At 36.7% G+C, this 21,206-nt stretch overlaps 1 protein-coding gene across 16 annotated transcripts in view; it reads right to left on the bottom strand.

The window, feature by feature from the left end:
* The window catches only part of camk2d2 (calcium/calmodulin-dependent protein kinase (CaM kinase) II delta 2), a 36,429-nt gene that overhangs the window by 5,240 nt on the left and 9,983 nt on the right, over positions 1-21,206 (bottom strand). For 4 of the 16 annotated variants that reach the window (XM_084093993.1, XM_084093995.1, XM_084093996.1 and 1 more), the window contains exons 3-15: positions 17,060-17,119; positions 16,906-16,960; positions 13,347-13,412; positions 12,796-12,868; positions 12,258-12,360; positions 11,246-11,329; positions 8,956-9,050; positions 8,632-8,754; positions 8,424-8,507; positions 7,869-7,911; positions 6,122-6,162; positions 1,908-1,952; positions 1,755-1,803 (exon numbers count right to left, since the gene is read on the bottom strand). In XM_084093993.1, coding sequence (XP_083950119.1) covers positions 1,755-1,803; positions 1,908-1,952; positions 6,122-6,162; positions 7,869-7,911; positions 8,424-8,507; positions 8,632-8,754; positions 8,956-9,050; positions 11,246-11,329; positions 12,258-12,360; positions 12,796-12,868; positions 13,347-13,412; positions 16,906-16,960; positions 17,060-17,119 — 921 coding nt within the window. Of the gene's footprint in view, positions 1-1,344; positions 1,444-1,754; positions 1,804-1,907; positions 1,953-3,799; positions 3,860-6,121; positions 6,163-7,868; positions 7,912-8,423; positions 8,508-8,631; positions 8,755-8,955; positions 9,051-11,245; positions 11,330-12,257; positions 12,361-12,795; positions 12,869-13,346; positions 13,413-16,905; positions 16,961-17,059; positions 17,120-21,206 lie in introns of all 16 variants that reach the window. The other 12 variants (XM_084094003.1, XM_084094004.1, XM_084094006.1 and 9 more) reach the window with 7 other exon arrangements.

Below are 21,206 nucleotides of genomic sequence, written 5' to 3'. Positions count from 1 at the left end.
GCATATGTGGAAACACCATTCTCCTCTGTGTTTCATAAGATATCAAAATGGTTTTTGTCGAAAAATAAATAACAATAAAAGAATTAGGGCTGTCAGTTGTAAATTGTGTTCATTTAGTGTGATTAATTAAGAGTATTAAAAATGAATTAATCCATTTTCTGAACTATCTATTCAATGCTTTCACAATAATATCTTTGAATTATCTTAATTTGGTGGTTTTCTCAGAAAAATGAATGATTATGATTAACTGCATTAATCAGCGTAACATGTAATATTTTAAATCTATTCACAGCCCTAAAAATAATACAAACACATTTTCTTTTTCATCATGTGAAACACAGACTCTAGACAAAATGCATTTTGTCATATGGTCATGTCAACATAAAGTGCAAACAGAATCTGACGTTGAAAAATAGCGTATTGTCCTTTCAATACTGGTTTAGGTCCATTCCATATTACTGAGCTTGAACAAATCCAAAGTGATTCTATTTGTTTGAATACAGGGTTAGGGTTAGGGTTTTTTCTGGTTGGATTGGTGGGAGGGGAAGAGATACTAAAAAGAAGGAGCAAACATCAGGCTCTCAGGCATGAGGCAGGATGGGATACCGGAGCAAGTGCAGTGGATCTCTCCATATTAGGAATATTGGGTGCAATAGAGGACAATGCAGAATCTAGTCCTAGGACACAGGGGTAAAAGGTCAAATGAACAATCTTTTGAGCAAGAAGAGGTTTGTTAGTGGTGTAACCGGCAGCCAGGTGGTTTTCTGTCATGAATGAAGAGCACTTAAGTCAAAAGAAGGGTCCTTCTCCCACATCGAGGAAATTTGAGACGGTGAGAGGATGTCTTTTCATGAAGAGCATATTGAAAGAATGTTCTGGTACTTACACATTAAAACCTGATTTCCCATTTACTTGAGCATCTCTATTGATTCAGAGATTTGCTTTTAATCCATCAGGCCTTTCTAACACATGCTACACGCATCTATGTCTCCCTCTCCTTCACAGACTGGAATTCGTGTGTTTTTAATGCTAACCTAAATTAGAATCTGATGTTTCTTCTGAAACTATTGTGATTTATGATTTCCTTGGCCTTTCAAAGTCTTAAAATGCAGTCCATGAAGAAAAGGCAGACACAAACGTGTGTCTGATAGAAGCAGCTGGATGGATTAAAACATTCTGAGCATTGATGAAGAATGAAGTTTGGAGTTGTAAATTAAAGAATATCCTTAAAAGGGCAGATCGGAGTTGTTGAGGCGCCTCTCGTTCATACAGGGGGGTTCGAAGCATTTGAACGACGTTAGGGGAGGACGGGGTGATTTTGTCTCCTGCCCGTTACGGACTTACTCTGCACCGAGGAGTTGGGCGCCTGCTTGGGCTCGGAGTTTTGCGGGCGGCCCGCGGGTTGCCAGATTGAATTAATGCTGAGGCTTCCAAAGCGTCTGGCTGTACATTGAATCAATGAGAGGAAGAAACAACAGGAGCAGGACAAACGAAAAAGAAAACATTTCAAATAGCACACTCGACAAGAAATACTGAAACAAGACACCCTTAAGTGGGGAAACGAACTAAGGAGGAACAGGGGAGAGAATGGCAGCAACAGGCAGAACCCGAGTACAAATTCGGTGGGGAACGTAAACAAGAAAGAATGTACACATGACTGAGGAGAAGCACGGATGGAAGACATATCGAAGAGGGAAAACAGCAACAAGCACGTCTACGGGGAGACACACGGCAAGAGAGACGGCAAGCTTTACCTTTAAGGTCCTCATCCTCAATAGTTGTGTTGGCACTCTCTGTAGATTCCTGGAGAAATGTGAAAGGATCTTTGTGAATCACTTTCAGACTGGACACTGGACAGTTGCATTCATGGCATCATACCACTGCTAACAGAAATACATTCCTATTACCTTGTTTCTGTCCACTGGGTTGTGGATCACGGTAGTTTGTGGCTCCTGAAAGATTGAAAAGGAGCGAATAAACATTATTATTTGTATATGAAAAGTAAGCTTGATAGCAGAATAATGGCTGTGTACAAGACACAACATGCATGGAATTGCAAATGATTTTGTTTCCAGGTATTAAGGAAAATAATATACTGTCAGCATGACAATACTTTCAGAACATCATCTAATTTCTCTCATTGGTGACTTATCATGTGTATTTCAATGTATTTCAAAAACATTATATAACAAAACATATTATTTTTTCAAAACTCTTGACTGGTAATGTATGCTTAAAATACATCCAGTACAAATACTGTATGCATATTTTCATTTCAGTGTTAACTGTATACATGGATATGTGTATTACTGTATATGTGTTTTTACATGTATTGCTTGCCATATATCTGATTTATGGGAATTACTAAATAAATAGATTTTGGATCAGTTTTCCTCTTGCAATATGGGTTAGATCTTTTTTCTTTTCTTTTTTAACAAACAAGCAGTGTATCACCAGAATGGGGTGATCCCTAGCTAGGTCACACACACACACACACACACTGACAGATACAATGTAATTAATCAGCTTGGTGGTCTTTGAGCGGGACTGAGCGGAATTGATCATGTCTTATCTAATCACCACCAGATTAGAGAAGATTACATATGCATGCTTTTCACTTGTCTAAGAAACCCTCCGAGTGTGCATGTGCGTGACAGAGAGAAAAGGTCTGTGTGCGTCAGTATGAGTGTGTCACTGTGTCGTCAGTCTGAGAGACATTTGTATATGTGCATGTCTGCATCATTATGGATGGCAACCGATGTCAAGCTACACACAGCGAAGAGCTCAAAGCATATGAGCATATCAAAGCAATGCTAACACCAGCCATGCACTGCAAAGCATTCACTCCAAGTACTTAAATTATGCATCTGCCAGAGAAAGACACTCGGATTCAACAAGATTTAGATTTAAACAAATGGGAAATACAAATGGGCAAAAGTAGTAGACTAATGTCAATACACCATGACTATGCAAGCAAAACAAGCGTTAAATGGATTTGTGCTTAAGAAGGCATGAAACTATATCACTACAAAACATCAAGCAGCAGCAGTTGCTTTTGATGTTTCAAAGACAATTTGATTAATTACAACCCTATATCTCCTGGAATTAAGAGTTCAAATGGAAGAAAAACACGTGTGACATAAAGGTGACATAAGAGGTAAATAAAGTCATGCAAGGTTCACGGAACTTGGGTAGACACACCAACAGCGCCAGATTTACCAACCCTTGGTTTTCTTTGCATAATAACAGTCACATACTGTAAATAGTTTAAAGCATAAAATTGATGCATCATTTCATTGACAATCAACATCATTGACAATCTAGACAAACTATGTGAAAGCGTTCCAAAATTAGGCAGAATCCTAAGGCAGCATCATATATATCCTTTTCAGATAAACCAATCCCAGAATGCAATGCAATATAAGAAATGTTGACTAAAAATAGATGTACTTTATATGTACTGAAACATATTGATTACTGGGTATGTTTTCTGCTTGTTATTGTATTGTTAGCTTAGCAACATGCTAACATTAAACTTTTGAAATCAAATGTGAATTCTGTCTGTCATGTGCTTTATGTGATGAATGTTATTTTGTGTTGCTGCATGATCAAATTGCTTGACTGTTAGGATGTTGCCTTACAACTAGCTGCCTGTGTAGGTAGTACACAGCAAGGTAGCTCTTTAGGTTTTGGACCAGAGCACTGTGGTGAAATGGTAAGCAAATCTGTCTCGTTGGTAAAAGAGGGAGGGTCTACAGGGGTGACATCGTGCAGGGGGTGGGGTTGTTGTCATGGGTACCAGTGCTGGGGCGGGGCCTGTGTCTTTAGGGCTGCTGGCTATGTTGGTTTTGTTGTTAACCTGTAAGTGGGATGAGGAGCAGATCACAAATTACAAAATATCAAACTGACGGGGTCTACAACATCACACTAGGGATACAAAATTACAGAAGACTGGGGAAAAAATGAGTTCTGTGACAGGGCATCCACAAGTACGAATACACAGATACACTGACAAGCATAGATTCACATGGGAGGGATCTAATGTATGATCTGATGAATACAACTCACAAACAACGGTGGACGCAAGCCTGAACATATACTGTGGCACAAATAATAAAATCATAAAATTAAAAGTCCTGAGTTTTTATTTATTTATTTATTTTATAAAATGTACATTTTACAGTTACCATATATAAATCAAACGTGCATCCATTTACTTTCCTAACAGGTGTTCCTGGTATTATTGTGAATACATCATCAGTGCACTTTCCATGATCCAATCATGTTTTCTTGTGCAATTTCCTGTTTCAACCGTACATACAGTATGTCAGATTGTGGAAGTAAAATGTCATATTAACATATGCATTCTTAACTTTTTATTTAATTTTCTCTTATATAAAATCTGATAAAGACATAAAAGACATATGAGTGACAGGATTGCGCAACAAACCATCATCACATTTTGTTACTCATGTCAAAAACAGATTTTTGTTTATTAGAAAATAAAATCAGACAAGAAATGATACCAGAAAAAAGTAGATGGGGCAAATTCACTAAACACAATCACAAAAACCTGCATCTTTTGGGGTATCTGGCATAATGCTGCACCATGCATTTCTAAATTAAAGTGCCCCTATTATGCTGTATTAATTTAGTTTTGGAGGTCTCTAACAAGTTAACATGCATCCAAGATCAAAAAACACTTTAATTTTCTCATAATATACATTGCACATCACCTAATTTCTCAAAGAATCTGAAATGGTTTGTGCAAAGATTCAGTCTCTTTAAACCCCTCCTTACCACCATCCAACCCTGCTCTGATTGGTCAGACAACCCAGTCTGTTGTGAATGGTTTACCGCTTGCAAAGCATGTCGGAAACGAAACGTCAATTAACATATCTGAATTTCAGCTCCGGAGGCTTCTGATACGAACAGTAACAACGGCGTTGGTTTTTCCATATACTGTAAATTCCAGCACGAGTCCTTTTTGAAGTGCATGCAAAGTGTATTCGCAGTGCAGAAAACAGCATCTTCTCAACATGTTGACAACACGAACTAAACTCTTCCAGGCCTCAGCTACAACTACAGTGTTTGAGGGCGGGTCAAAGTAGACGTTGTTCGTGGGCAGCCAATGAAGAGCGTAGGCTGGCATTATGCAAACGTGTTACATTGTTACATATACGTAGGTATGTTACAGGAAGTGAGACTGGAATTGCTGACGACTCATTTCGGCAGTTCAGAATCGATTCTTTCTCTTAGGAGGCAATAACTTTATTTGCCATGCACTTTGGTCTCTAAAAATTTGCAGACATGAATTACATTCATAAACAGTTATATTACACACAAAGGTAATATTCGAAAAAGCATAATGGGGCACTTTAGGAAAAAAAGTCCTGCTTTCTAGATTAGGCTTATTATAGATTGCACTTTACTTTTAGTGATCTGCACTCAGCAAAAGATTTTGGAGGTTTGGTTGATTTGCATAATTTGCATTTCCTTAGTGAATCGCAAAACATCTGTGATCAACAATTAGCACAATTTATTATTAGTGAATTCACCCATAGTGCTTGAAGTAAAAGAAATTTTAATATAATATAATATACTATATATATATATATATATATATATATATATATATATATATATATATATATATATACACACACACACACACACACACACACACACACACACACACACACATTGAAACACTTAAATACTCAAACATAAATAAAAGTTAGAATGATGGGCAATTCCATTTAATTTCCAGCAAATTCAGGGAATTAACTAAACTACACATTTCATGAATTACTGAAAGGTCCAAATAGATTTTTATTGCCAAAATTTTATATATTTCCCACAAAACCTGAAAATTGGAATTGAAATGGAATTTATCAAAGTGCCACAGCATATATAATATTATATATTAACTATAGTCATTATTTTGGAAACTGATCCTATTTAAAGACCTCAGAATTTCTGGAAAAACAATCAACAAACAAATGCAACCTGAAGGATACACAATGTTCTGCTGCAAGATTACTCTCAGCCATTGCCAAGTACCCATGTTCTTTATATCTTAGTTTTGCCAAAAGATTAATAGGAAACAGACTTAACCCACCTTCACACCATCTGTCTTTTTGTTCAATAAGCTCTTGGCTGCTGTTGGGTGAAAAATAAAAGAGAACATGAATAATTATATATTACATTACAAATCCATAAAGGCACATGCAGCAGGCATTCTGGGATTATTGTTCTCCTTATTGTGTCACAAGACCTCGGGCAAGAGAAACAACTCACAGTCATACAAATCATTCATTTTTAGGATAGGAACTCTTGAAACATAAATGCAAGGCTACGGGATCAAAAAGATTAAACCCATGTCACAATCAAAACCAGAGTAAGCAATTCTATTCTTAGAGGATGTGTGTTTGTGTTAAATTTTTTTAGTAAAATAAATTTTCGTACTGCCTATGACAGTAAACTGGACAATTTAAAGAAAAAAGTGACATTTTCACCTTAAAAAAACAGAAATCATCCCTTTAAAATATACATAATTATTTTTCCATCATAATGTCTTGATGATTGAACTGTTTATGTGTTATGTGCGTAATATAATATAATATATAATAATAACCTTTAGCATTGCAAACATAGTTTATAGTCTTCAAACTTCTTGAACCAAAAGTAAAAAGCAGTGCATACATTTGTCCTCGAAGAAAGAGTTGCTTTAGAATAGTTTATCACAAATTAAGTGCAGACAACCATTCATCTAATGCATTAAATTAAAGCTTTTCTATCATCCTATTATAACATGTTTCCAGCTACATTTTGCTAACAGCCAACATGTATGAGAAAATGCTAAACCTTTTAATTACACCTTATTTATAAATGTAACATTCCAGAATGTACATGACCACATCCAGATGGAAATGTAACCAGAAAATGAGCACGCATTCAAGATACTTGTTCTATGAGCAAGGCAGGACACGTTTACTTTCCCAGTAACTTACTTAAAATTATTATCATGATTACATTCATAAAGTACTTTTTGTTATTATATTATTGAATATGTGTATTTGCAGTTTCAACCTGCAGTTTTATTTGAAAAATTACATGTAGACTAAATGCAAGTTAACGTTATGAATGTAATCTGTTTACATTACATTACATGCAAACAAGGGTAATTAGTTGCTCAGAGTAACAGGGAAGTGTGACAAACAAGCAAACCAGCTGACTGGTTAGAGTAAAAACACATCCCCTTCTTATGTCAGATTAGACTCTTACCTCACAGGACACACCGGACCCCCCCAAAAAAAGAGATAAAGCAATGATGAACAGGAAATAAATGTTAAATAAAATGTCTAAAAAGGAGTACTGTACCACCTCACTTTAAAACAGCCTTTGTTAAAAAACAAAAAGTATAATAATAATATTTGACCACATATTAACTATTAACGATATGACGTTCATAATATAAGAAGATAAAAAAGAAGGGAGTCTACGTATCACTTTATTTTGATATTCAGCTTTAGACATTTTAACTTTGCAACTACACATCAACTACAAGTCATTAGAGTATTAGTATGTCTGCTTAATATCTGCTAACACTTGGTCCACCAACAGACACTGCACTGGCTATAAGTAACTTTGTAAGTACGTCAACTTATTCTACTAACCTGAACCCAAACTTAACAGTCTACTAATACTCCAATGAGAGTTAGTTGACATGTAGTTGCAAAGTTAATTATAGTTAGTGTCTAAAGTGGACTATCGAAATAAAGTGTAACCAGAGTGTAATACAGCTGTAGGATAAACACACTCAAACAAACACATCCACACATACAGGTCAGCAGAGCCAGACATACCTGAGAAGTTTCTTGTGACCAGGAGAGTGGTCAAAATTGCACCCTAGTTGCAAAAAAAATTTTTAGAAATGAAAGAAAAGGAAAAAACAACAAGCAAGAGAGAAATGAAAGAAAGAATAGTACAGAAGGAACAGCAGGAGCAATGTAAACCCTCATTTTTATAATGTATTTGGAGGATGGCTAGTTTGCTAGAATAACTTCAAATATCAAATCAGCGTTGTATTGCGAAACTCTCCCTTATACATAACATTATCACTTTGGTCCAGTTATTCCCAGCTAGTAGATAACCCATAACTACCATTATCCAGAAATAACTAACTTACTATCCATTAAAAAAGGACAAATGTAATATATTTAGTTAGTATAATTAGATGGGGAGTAATGCAATAATGTAACGCATTACATTTAAAAGGAACATTGTAAATCTAGATCTTGCATGCAGTGAGTAGGTAACTGCATGTGCTGGAAATTCATGTGAAGAAAGCTAACGATTGGTCAAAAGACATGTAGAAGATGTTTGAGGAAAGTCTAAAAATAAACCAGACCAAAACTAACCTTGAGTTTCCTTCGGGCATTGAATTTCTTCAAGCACTCCACGGTTTCCTGTCTGTGCATCATAGACGCTACAGTGGAGCGTTGCTACAGAAAGAGAAGGAAAGACAAAGAATGAAGGCAAGAGCTTATTGAGGATTAGGAAGTTACTTTGTTGTATAATAAAGAAGAATGCATGTTAGTGTGTGTGTTTGTGTGTTGAAACACATACGCAGATCCAGGGGTGTTTGAGGGCTTCAGAAGCTGTAATGCGTTTAGAAGGATTGATAGTCAACATCTTATTAATCAGATCTTTAGCTTCAGGGGTCACTGTGTCCCACTCAGGAGAAGGAAACTACATGCAGAGATAAGACAACACAATAATGTGTCATTTAATAAGTTTGTATGAATTTGTAAATCTTGGAAGCCCAAGGAACTGAGGATGACATCAATTTATCATCGGTTACCAAGTGGTTATTGGCATCAGATACATTTGTAGCTCTAATAGTGTGTTCTTAAACCCTTTCCAGGCAAATCATTAGAAATTCAGACTCACGTCATAAGCACCAGCCTTAATCTGCTGATAGAGGCGATGCTGGTCTTCATCCCAAAATGGAGGATATCCAACCAGCAGGATGTAGAGAATCACACCTATGAAACATATATCTTATTATAACTACATTCAGAGATAAATATTCTTCAAACTAATTCTCAAATATCAACTACACTTGACCTAAAGACTAGGCTATAATGTCTAGGGTAGGGTAGAAATATATTTTTGGACATCTAACATCGTAATGTCATGTTTAATTTTGGGAATATCCCTAGATATTCTTTGAAGAAAGACAGTACTATTTAAATACTATGGTGCATGAATATGGCAATCATTCAGTACCATTTGGAATCTACAGTGAGGAAAATAAGAATCTGAACACCCTGCTATTTTGCAAGTTCTCCCACTTGGAAATCATGGAGGGGGCTGAAATTGTCATCGTAGGTGCATGTCCACTGTGAGAGACATAATCTAAAAAAAAAAAAAATCCAGAAATCACAATATATGATTTTTTAACTATTTATTTGTATGATACAGCTGCAAATAAGTATTTGAACACCTGTCTATCAGCTATCATTCTGACCCTCAAAGACCTGTTAGTCTGCCTTTAAAATGTCCACCTCCACTCCATTTATTATCCTAAATTAGATGCACCTGTTTGAGGTCGTTAGCTGCATAAAGACACCTGTCCACCCCATACAATCAGTAAGAATCCAACTACTAACATGGCCAAGACCAAAGAGCTGTCCAAAGACACTAGAGACAAAATTGTACACCTCCACAAGGCTGGAAAGGGCTACGGGGAAATTGCCAAGCAGCTTGGTGAAAAAAGGTCCACTGTTGGAGCAATCATTAGAAAATGGAAGAAGCTAAACATGACTGTCAATCTCCCTCGGACTGGGGCTCCATGCAAGATCTCACCTCGTGGGGTCTCAATGATCCTAAGAAAGGTGAGAAATCAGCCCAGAACTACACGGGAGGAGCTGGTCAATGACCTGAAAAGAGCTGGGACCACCGTTTCCAAGGTTACTGTTGGTAATACACTAAGACGCCATGGTCTGAAATCATGCATGGCACGAAAGGTTCCCCTGCTTAAACCAGCTCATGTCAAGGCCCATCTTAAGTTTGCCAATGACCATTTGGATGATCCAGAGAAGTCATGGGAGAAAGTCATGTGGTCAGATGAGACCAAAATAGAACTTTTTGGTCATAATTCCACTAAACATGTTTGAAAGAAGAATGATGAGTACCATCCCAAGAACACCATCCCTACTGTGAAGCATGGGGGTGGTAGCATCATGCTTTGGGGGTGTTTTTCTGCACATGGGACAGGGCGACTGCACTGTATTAAGGAGAGGATGACTGGGGCCATGTATTGCAAGATTTTGGGGAACAACCTCCTTCCCTCAGTTAGAGCATTGAAGATGGGTCGAGGCTGGGTCTTCCAACATGACAATGACCCGAAGCACACAGCCAGGATAACCAAGGAGTGGCTCTGTAAGAAGCATATCAAGGTTCTGGCGTGGCCTAGCCAGTCTCCAGACCTAAACCCAATAGAGAATCTTTGGAGGGAGCTCAAACTCTGCGTTTCTCAGCGACAGCCCAGAAACCTGACTGATCTAGAGAAGATCTGTGTGGAGGAGTGGGCCAAAATCCCTCCTGCAGTGTGTGCAAACCTGGTGAAAAACTACAGGAAACGTTTGACCTCTGTAATTGCAAACAAAGGCTACTGTACCAAATATTAACATTGATTTTCTCAGGTGTTCAAATACTTATTTGCAGCTGTATCATACAAATAAATAGTTAAAAAATCATACATTGTGATTTCTGGATATTTTTTTTTAGATTATGTCTCTCACAGTGGACATGCACCTACGATGACAATTTCAGACCCCTCCATGATTTCCAAGTGGGAGAACTTGCAAAATAGCAGGGTGTTCAAATACTTATTTTCCTCACTGTATATCTCAAAGTACAATGGTATTACCATCTGTCCATCTTTTCGTAAGTGGGAAGAACATCCTGATGGTGAATTTGAATAATTGTGCAATCATTTTTACATCAAGGCTAAATTGAAACATTCATTCAACTGCTTGAATTGGACTAACTAGTTTTAAGCCTAAAAAAAGAAAGACAATTTACCAGGGACACTCCATTTGGCTGATTAGATTCAATGCTGCTTAAAAACTCAGGCTGCAATAATTTAATAATCAGTTAATGAGCTTCAACAGTGACATCCATCACACCAACTCGCTTATGAGGTGAACATTTTTGTCTCTCCTTCATTCCTTACCGCAGGCCCACATGTCCACAGGTTTGCCATAAGGATCTTTCCTCAAGACCTCCGGGGACAGGTACCCTGGAGTACCAGCAAACCCTGAACAAAGAGCGGTTTAGGGGAATAAATGAACAGTTTCTACAGCATTTAATTATTGTTTAGAATATGAAAAAGTGTTATTTGCCAAGTTGGCTTGTAAAAGCTTAGTCATGCACAATTGTTTACAGCAAAATTACTAATAAAGCAGTGCTCCCTATAGACTTCTGTTTTTGCAGACTTTGCTGGTACTAATTACGTACTTAAAAAAAAATGAATTATGTGTGTAGCATATTTGTTTTAATTAAATATTCTCTTTACAACAAAACACAGCTGTTCAAGTTTAAGGTAAAGATTTTTTTATTATTTTGAAAGAAGTCTCTTATGCTCACCAAGGCTGCATTTATTTGATCAAAAATACAGTAAAAACAGTAATATTGTGAAATCATAGTACAATTTAAAATAATTGTTTTCAATTTTACTATATTTTATAGTAAATTATGCCAAAGCTGTCACTGTCACGTGATCCTTCAGAAATCATTCTAATGTGTTGATTTGCTGCTCAAGAAACATTTCTTACTATTATCAATGTTGAAAACTCTTGTGCTGCTTAATATTTTTGTAGGAACCTATGTGTTTTTCAGGATTATTTTAGATTCAGATTTTTTTGTGACAATTTAAAAGTCACTTTTGATCAATTGAATGTGTCCAGAGTGCATAAACAACGTTTGTCAGATGTTAATTCATTAACCACTCGGATGTACTGAGGGAGTAGACTGATTCAAACTAATAACTTTCAATCTTAAAACTCTTTAAAGTGATTAATTCATAAACTGAACTACACTGATCATCCTACGTGATTGTTTTTGCATGCATCAATTATCATCTTGTATTATTTTAATATTATAACTAAATTCAAAATTCAAACATCCAACTCAGTTAAAATGTCATTTCTTTTATAGCAACACATATACTATTTTGTGGTACTTACCAAACCATGCCTGCTGATCACCCTGGACCTCTATGGCCAAACCAAAGTCGGCAAGCTTAACTGCCGCCCCCTTCATCTTACTGGCCAACAGCAAATTCTCAGGCTTCAAGAAAAGCATGCAAACACACAAGCATATGTCTTAATGGTCTTAATTCTCCCTTAGGTAATGGCTTTTCTAAAAGCAGCTATTTATTGAATCAATTTTTTTTTTTTTAACAGCAGTCATGCTATGATGACTCATTCCTCCTCAGCAGGTTGAAAGACATTTTGGAGGAAGAACAAAAAAAGCTAATTCTGTCAAATGTCTGAATTGTATCTGTGCAAATGTGGATTGATTATCACTAGCTAAAAGGCTTTGTGAAGATTTCAGTAGATGAAAGGATAAAATATTAGATTCTCAGACACAGCAAGGCTATTTTCTGTTAGACAATATGAGATCCGGCTACGTCAGACTGTGCTAAATTTAGCACTGGACTCTGCTACATTAAGCGCCACTGTCTGGAGAAGTGTGAGTGTGTGTGTGTGTGTGTGTCCTGACCTTCAGATCCCGGTGGACAATCCCATTAACATGGCAGTGATGAACGCTCTCCAAAATCTGCTGAATGCAGTGACTGAGAGAGAGACGGTGAAAGAGAAAGGTAAGACAGAGGGGAAGTGTGACAATGGCGGGCAGAAGGAACAAAAGTTTTTTTTTTTTTTTATCAAGAAACAATCAGTAAAAAGAGGGAACTTTATCAGCCTTTTATGAAGTAAAAACTCAGTTATGGAGGATTGTACATACATTAAAATGCATGCAGTCATTAATCATCTATAAATAACATGCTTCACACTTTCTTGTCCAGCCCCGAAGACACATGCACATTTTCCTTTACACATGCAAAATTACACTTGAGGAGGCGAGGCTGTAAAGGGAAGCAGTGTATAATTTATCATCAGTATAAATAACTTGCACAAAAGAGAAACAGGCTCACAAAAGAGTCATGTGACCCAAAAGAACTGTCTGTAAGCATATTTTATGTAGAACAAACTTGACGTTAATGAATGTACTAATGTGCAACTGTTGTAATGTGTCTGTCTGCATGTTCTTACCTGGCATCAGCCTCGCTGTAATACTCTCTTGCTACAATGTCTTCAAACAGCTCACCTCCAGTAACCCTGAGGTCAAAGGTAAATTATTGCATATCAAAAGCTATTCAAATTCTCTACAGATAAACTGTTTTTCTGTAAAATCTTTCTAAAGATCTTTTTCTGAGGTTTTTAAACAATGCTACATGCTATTTTTAAAATGGTTCATTCCTTAGGAGTTCTATTCTATACACAATCCTGAAGCTAGATTCACTAATCAAAGAAGTCACTGTTACCAGAGTAACAGGGAATTGCCATAATTTCCAAAGTCGAGTGTTTTTGCAAGATATTGGTATAGTTAGACTGTAAAGTGGAGTAACAACAGACAATTACGAGGGGGAGGGTAGACAAACCATTATTGCAACGCTCAATATGGCGGTTGTAGAAAGGACCTTTCAATCAAAAGAACAAACTGATTGAAGTATAGAAACATTTTTTTAAACAAAAGAACTTATCACAGAAACAATATACTAAATATAAAATAATATATAAAAATTTGTTATTGGTTTAATAAATGTAATTCGCTGAACTTCAGAGAGCTTTTGACACACTTAAAGGGATAGTTCACCCAAAAATGAAAATTCTGTCATCATTTACTCACCCTCAAGCTGTTCCAAACCTGTATACATTTCTTTATTCTGCTCCACACAAAGGAAGATATTTTGAAGGAAGTTTGTAACAAGGCCGCTTTGAGGAACCATTGACTTCCATAGTAGGGAAAAAAATACTATAGAAGTCAAAGTCAGTGGTGTCCCATAACTGTTCATTTTCTCACATTCTTCAAATTATCTTCCTTTGTGTTCAACAATACAAAGAAATGTATACAGGTCACACCGCGAGCCTTAGTGCTCAATTCCGATTTATTGCTCAGATCCGATTTTTTTGTATAGCTGTTCACATTGTTGATATAAATGTGGCCAATATGAGATTCCAGTGTGAACAGAACATCGTCCTGGACTGACTCGCATGCACAAAAGATGACACGCAGCACACTGTCATACGGACGTAAACACAGAGGACATTAAAGTAAGCGATTACATGTTTATTACAGCGTGATCTGCCGCAGAAGCCAGCGAATTTATGCGCAGGCAATATAAAAGAAAACTAAGACAAGGATGCGAAAAAAGAGAGCAGAGTTTTTAAAAACTTATGATACGAGCCCTGATGTTTTGCTTGTATAGCTATCACTGTAATACTTATAAGTTCAACACATCACTGTCCTTCACTGACTACTTTTCGAAATCTTTGAAGTGACTCCCATAAGCACAGAATTGTGATGAATGTTGATCTAGAGTGACGAAAAAGTTGCATGAATTCCGATATGACTGTTCAGAATGAAGTCGCTTTGCAAAACATCTGACCTGTATCGGATTTAGGACCACATATGGAAGTGGCCCAAGTCGGAATTGAAAAGATCAGATTCCATGTGGTTTGTGGTGTTCACAAGGTCATGAGAAAAACAGATCTGAGTTAAATGCGAGCAACAAACAAAAAAAAGGGGGGGATTTGGGCCACATTTGTCATTTACCTGCAGTCTGAACATAGCCAAATACATAATTGTATGCAATTTTGTATTTGCTTATATTTGTGGTTATAAATGTGGTTAAAGTATACTGCCAAATGTACTGACAAGCATTTATGGCAAACTAAAATATAATTGAAATGTAATTATTAAAGTTTGATTGATGATGTATTTAAATATATTTGTAGTGGGGGTGTTGGAATTTAGTACATGTAAAATACATTAACTTAATATTGAATAACACACTACAGTTAAAATTATAATCAAGTTCTTTACATGTACTTTAGTATGTTAGTCAACACATCAAAATAAGTGTGCTTTTTTAAATCATGGCAAAATAATATTTAAAACAATGCTTTAAAATGTACTTTTCCATGAAACTTTTAATTTGACATTAAAAAACTCACTTAAGTTTGTGAAGAAATGAAAACTGCACTCTAAGATGCCTTTTATTTCATTAATATTATATTATCAGCAATTACAAGTTTTTTTTCAATATACTTTTAAGATTTGAAGTACACTACAAGTTTACAATCAATACAATTAAGCATACTTCATTTTACAAGGAATTGCCTTGTATCTACAACATGCATTACATTAACTGGACATGATTTGAGCTAGAGAATAAAAATTTGTCATTGAATACCACTTTTTATCAGGTTTTAACAGATTTCTTTCTTTCTTTCTTTCTTTCTTTCTTTCTTTCTTTCTTTCTTTCTTTCTTTCTTTCTTTTTGGTGGCAGCTGGCTGAACTGATTTGCTACTGATTCTATTACATCTTTCACAATGCTTTATTTTATGAGTAGTTCATACTAGTATTCCTCAAAATGTTGCGAATATCACGGAATATTGTGTAGTTTTTGCTATTCATGTCATAGCTGTTTGGTCCTTCTGGAGGCTAATCCAGTGATAAAGTGGGCTGTACTGTTGAGCTCTATTCAAAAAACTACACTAAAAGTCAACATTGTATGTTTATTCGCACAAAAGCTGACAGTATTCAAAAATAGCAGTGCAAGCATTTGTCAGACTGTGTGAATCTGGGTCACAAACAGTTGAATATCACTGAATATGACAGCTTGCATCTCTCTACTTGTTTTTCTCCGCCTGCCTGTCCTTCTGTGTTCTCCTCTTGTGTTTGTCTGTCTTTCTCCTATCAGCCAGATCAGCTGCTAGCAGAATTTTTTTATTTCATACAGACACAAGTCAGCACAATCCACTGGTCTGGTCCATTTCTAAGGCTACGCTCACTCGCACAGTCAGTGTTTAGTATTGACAACCACCCAGCTAACAAAAATATGTTCTAAAACAGTTTTGCTAATGTCTATGAAAATGAAAATTTCTAAATGTTCTCTAAATTTTTATTAAATGTTTCGAAAAATTTGGTTATACCAACATTAAGGGAACATTCCATTTTATCATTCTGCAAACATTAATGGAAATTAATTTTCTCTGAACATTCTGAAATAAGCATTAAAAGTTCCATAAACAATATATAAATAATGTTTTTGTGCTAATGTTTTGAGAACATTATTAAAGACCAGATCATTTTTGAACGCTTGTTCATAACTTAGAGAGAACCTTGCCAGAATGTTAGCCAAAGTTAAGCGAACATTCCCACAAACAGGTATGACTCTTGAATAGTCCTGTTCACACAATAATATATTATATCATTTTGTTGTAAGAATGGGGTTGTCATGCTTGTTCATAATCAAACTGTTTGTGAACGTAACTAATTAACACTCTAAAACAGGCCTACCATTTGTATTTAGCTGCTGTGCCTGTGTGAACGTAGCCAAAAACATCTTTTATTCTATAAAGTAATGCTGAAAGTAGGCTCACTGGTTTGCCGAAGGCTGCCCTCTGGGCACCGTCCTGCTATCACATAAATATCAGTAGCACTTTGTAAATGGGGCAGTCTAATACTAACCACACACAGACTCTGCCTATTGAGCCTACTAAGAAATGTGGAGGAAAAAGAGGAAATTAAGTTAATATACTTACAGATCAAAGACTAGGTAATGGAAGCCCTCCTCCGATATGCTGTCATGGAGTCGAACTACAAAGAGAATTTTGCTCCGTCATTTCCTCATCTTTAGTTACCATTAGGTAATACAGATCTCTGGTAGAATGTCTCTGGAAAAACTGAGTCCATTACCAATATTCGGGTGTTTCAAGAGACGACAAATCCTGGCCTCTCTCTCCAGCTTCTGGTGATCTGAAACAGATTACAAAAAAAATTGAGCTGATATATTGGAGATGTAAGTACAGATCTGTTCATAAAACCGTGCTTTTTCATGTCTGAGAGCCCTGCAGATCTTTGAATCACCACCAGAGGACAGTGTTTTAATGCCTGCGAGTGTGTATGAGGGGCAGATGGCACCCTGACCTGCAGAAAACTATAAATAACCACATGCGCTCTTCTCTCTTCTGTACTAATCCGATATTTTTAAAAAACATACTAAACTTAACTCGCAAGCAGAAAAAACACAATTCCCTAAAGGATCATGTGACACGATTCATGATTCAACATACTTTTAAGCATCTGGCGACTGGAGTCAGTCACAATCAATTAACAAGCCATTAACACACAAAGGAAAAGACAAATTAAGAAAGCACATTTTGTTTCAGAAATGCTCCTTACTGCAAAATGTGCAGTATATATATAGCCTTTAGCCTACTAATTATAACAATTATAAACGCTTCAACATTGTCACTTGACCTCATTATGTTGCATGTTAAATTCAGCAAGTGGTGCAGAGATATATCAGAATGGAATTTTTGTGTAATAATGTCTTAACGTTTGGCAGTCTGATCAAATAACGACTTAAGAAGAATTGAAAAAATAAAGGGAGATTTGTTACATAGGAAACGGAAGGTTAAAAATACACAAATACTGCACATTTTGGTGTCATTCTGGTATTTTTTGCGTATTGTGCACAGTATAAATACTGCAAATGTAGCATGAAATGCATGCTAGTACTGCACACATTCATAATCGCAGCTCATTAGTGAAATGAAGCCTGGTGAATCATATGAAAATGTGATTCATTTGAATTTGAATTGAGATCATAAATGAATAGCTCACGCAGCCTTTGGCCATATTCAGTTCCTTCTCTCATTTTTGTTCAGATGGAGGGAATAAATTAAGTTGTGAAGGGGGCGAAGGGGAGAAAATAGCATGCACATTAGCTCAAATCACTAAACTTCCCATTTTTACAGATGAGAATCAGTATATTTGGTTTATCAGTTGTCATCTCAGGTTTGGCAGTTTATTCTCAATTTCACAAGGTTCATCTGTGGTTCTTTCTTTCAGCCCCACACCACTCTCTCTTTCTATCACTTATCAACCCCCCCACCTCCACAGGTAGTCCACCTACCAACCGGCCAGACATCTGTTGTCTAGCAACTCCTCCACCAATCAGAACGCAAAGGCCTCTCTTCCTCTCTGCAGTGGAACCAGCCCTGCATGCAAATACTGGAACCCTCTGGATCCCATAGAACCCATGCAATTACAGCAGAACTCTCAAACAATCTCCTGTTCTCCTGTCACCGCAGACAAGTGAGACAACAAGTAAATGAATAGGTTCTTAACGATGTATAATTATAGCACCATCTTCTCATGACTTCACAGTTGGTTACATAATTCTCACATCACATTTTTACTTTTTTTTTTGTGCATTCCCAAGACATGCTCAGATCTACACTGAAGCAGATGGCTTATTCATACATCTGAACAATATCAGTGCCATTAATCTGGACCAAGAACAACCACTATCATAAATAACACTTTCATTATTGGAAAACAGCAATGAAACAATTTATACAGCAGACCAGAATTATGGATCATCTAGCCACTGGCATACACTGTTCATAAGGACAAACACTTAGGCTATCAATCGTAGCATCAGTTTGGAGCAAAACAAATCCATCTCAATCATAAACCAAGGCCTGGGTGTGTGTGACATGACAGCAGATTTGTGGATCCTGGCATTTTTACATGCTGTTTATAAAGTATTGTACTGGACTATTTACAGGTATGAATCAGGCTTGTCAGTAGTAGAGCAGTTTGTGCACTATATATGCAGTACAGTATGTGTAAAATGCTTTCCGGTCAGTTAGCAGGGAAAGGCCTAGATTTGACAGTCCTACCTCCTCCCCTCTTTTCTCCGCTGTTCTCTTTTTTATTTTCTGAAGCTTTCCGCACTGCAGCAGTGTGTGTGTGTGTGTGTGTGAGTGTGAGTGTGTGTGTGTGTGTGTGTGTGTGTGTGTGTGTGTGTGTGTGTTAGAGAGAGAGAGAGAGAGAGAGAGAGAGAGAGGGAGAGATGAAGAGTATTCCTTCATGTTTTGTGCTGCTTTTCCAGGAGATTAATGAGAGATTTGAGATCATCAGAGAGAGAAGCAATAAACCTCTGAAATGAATGACCAAACCTAGTTCTTTGACTTGGCTATAGCAATCATGCTTGATAAATAAATAAATAACAAGGTTCAAAATCTCATGACCTTTATCCAGCTGTCTATATTCAGACCAGAGGAGAACAACTTCATGCATGCAATGACTTCTTTATCACCCAGAAACAGCTCGATTTACATGCAGCACCAGTCAAATAGAACAATGGTAATAGTTGTAAGTATATGCAAGTATAGTCATGACGAGGAGAAAAAAAAGAAGCAAATTGTATAGCAAATTTGCATATTTGTATTTTGGGGGGAATGCATAAACTGACCATTCAAATGCAATTGCAATTCACTGCATTTACCACTCTTAGCACCAGGGAGGTCAACTTGATCACGATTATTTGCAAATGTATTCCATCATCACTTGCCAATTTCAATATTCCCATTTGTTTTCTCCATAGGGTTTTCTAGAAAATCTACAATAAAGGGTTCTAAGCCATGAACCAAATTCATCAAAGTGGTTACAACATTAAAAATGTGTTTTTAAAGCAAAAAAAGGGAAAAGTACAAGACTTAATACAGTATGTCTTCTATGAAGGATTTAACCACATAGTCCACAAAGCACTGAAAATGGCGTAATCCAAAAAAAAAAAAAAACAGATGGTAAAATATAAAACTCTTGATTAATAGATATTAAAAGTATAACATGCAATATATTTGAAGTCTGTTGCAAATTAGTCATATGGGTGTAGGCTATAAGTTGCACTGAGTGAAACTGATTCAATTACACTATTCGCAATGCTTTGTGGAAATGGAAGTCTGATACAGCGTCTGATACAACGAAAACATTGTTAGCTGACTATGGTCGCAAGTTCCGTCATTATCAGCATAGTTCAACGAGTTTGTGTTTCCCGAAACCATAGTTCCAACGAACATTCGCAAACAACATCGCAAAGTTGTGTGATTGGAACGACAGGGTTCGACCTGTGGCTGCATAGTTTCTTGTTTGTATGACATGTGGACTCAATAAATCCTTATCTTGAAAAAAATAAGCCAGCTGACATTCAGCACAATCTATCTTTCATTTTGAATATACACAAATGTCATTTACGTCTCTTAGTTTGTCGAGAGATTTAACGCACCGTTGAGGAGTGTGCACATATGCGTACGTGCTCTAGTACGTATAAAGAACGACCCGTACTCACCTCATTAACCAACGTGGTTGAACAACAAATTTGCGACAATGCAGTTTCGGGAAACAGTCATGACTAGCTAGTTGACTTATTCAACGATGTATCGTACTATGGTAGTTAAGCAGCGAGTTATGGCGTTGTACGGGAAACACACCACCTGATTGGTGGATCCAAGGTGTTCACCATTCACAGGCAATTAGGCTATTACACTAGAAAACTGAACTAAAGCTACAAAATCACATTTGCGGCTTCTAAAGAAGCACCTTCAGAGCTCATGGTTTTAAGAGTTTTATCCATTATTGTTAAAAATCGTTACCTCTAAAAATATTTCAAACATAAATCTTCCACTATTCATTGATTTAGGCTGAAGGTCGATTTTGAAACTGACACTATCAGAGGCGTTAAGGAGACATCAGGGAGAGCTAATGCTTCTGTTAATTGGCCAAGCAGGACCAATAATCTCAAAATAGCTCATTTATTGCCCAGGCCGATGTATCAATCTATCACTTTTTATCCAAATTATCCAGTCAGAATATGAAACATATTACAAAAGATTGCACACACACACATGCAAAATCAAGGACACACTGAGGATGTACAACTTCAAGCACCGAGACGAGCTTAAAACAGAACATTCAGTTCTCGATGGAAACATGGTATAGCACGAAACATTTCACAGACTATTCTGCAAACTTTAAAGATGTTTAGCTCCTC

Source organism: Abramis brama, assembly GCF_963993115.1.
Source record: "Abramis brama genome assembly, chromosome: 2".
NCBI classification, from domain to species: domain Eukaryota; kingdom Metazoa; phylum Chordata; class Actinopteri; order Cypriniformes; family Leuciscidae; genus Abramis; species Abramis brama.
This window is presented reverse-complemented; position numbering and strand designations above follow the sequence as displayed.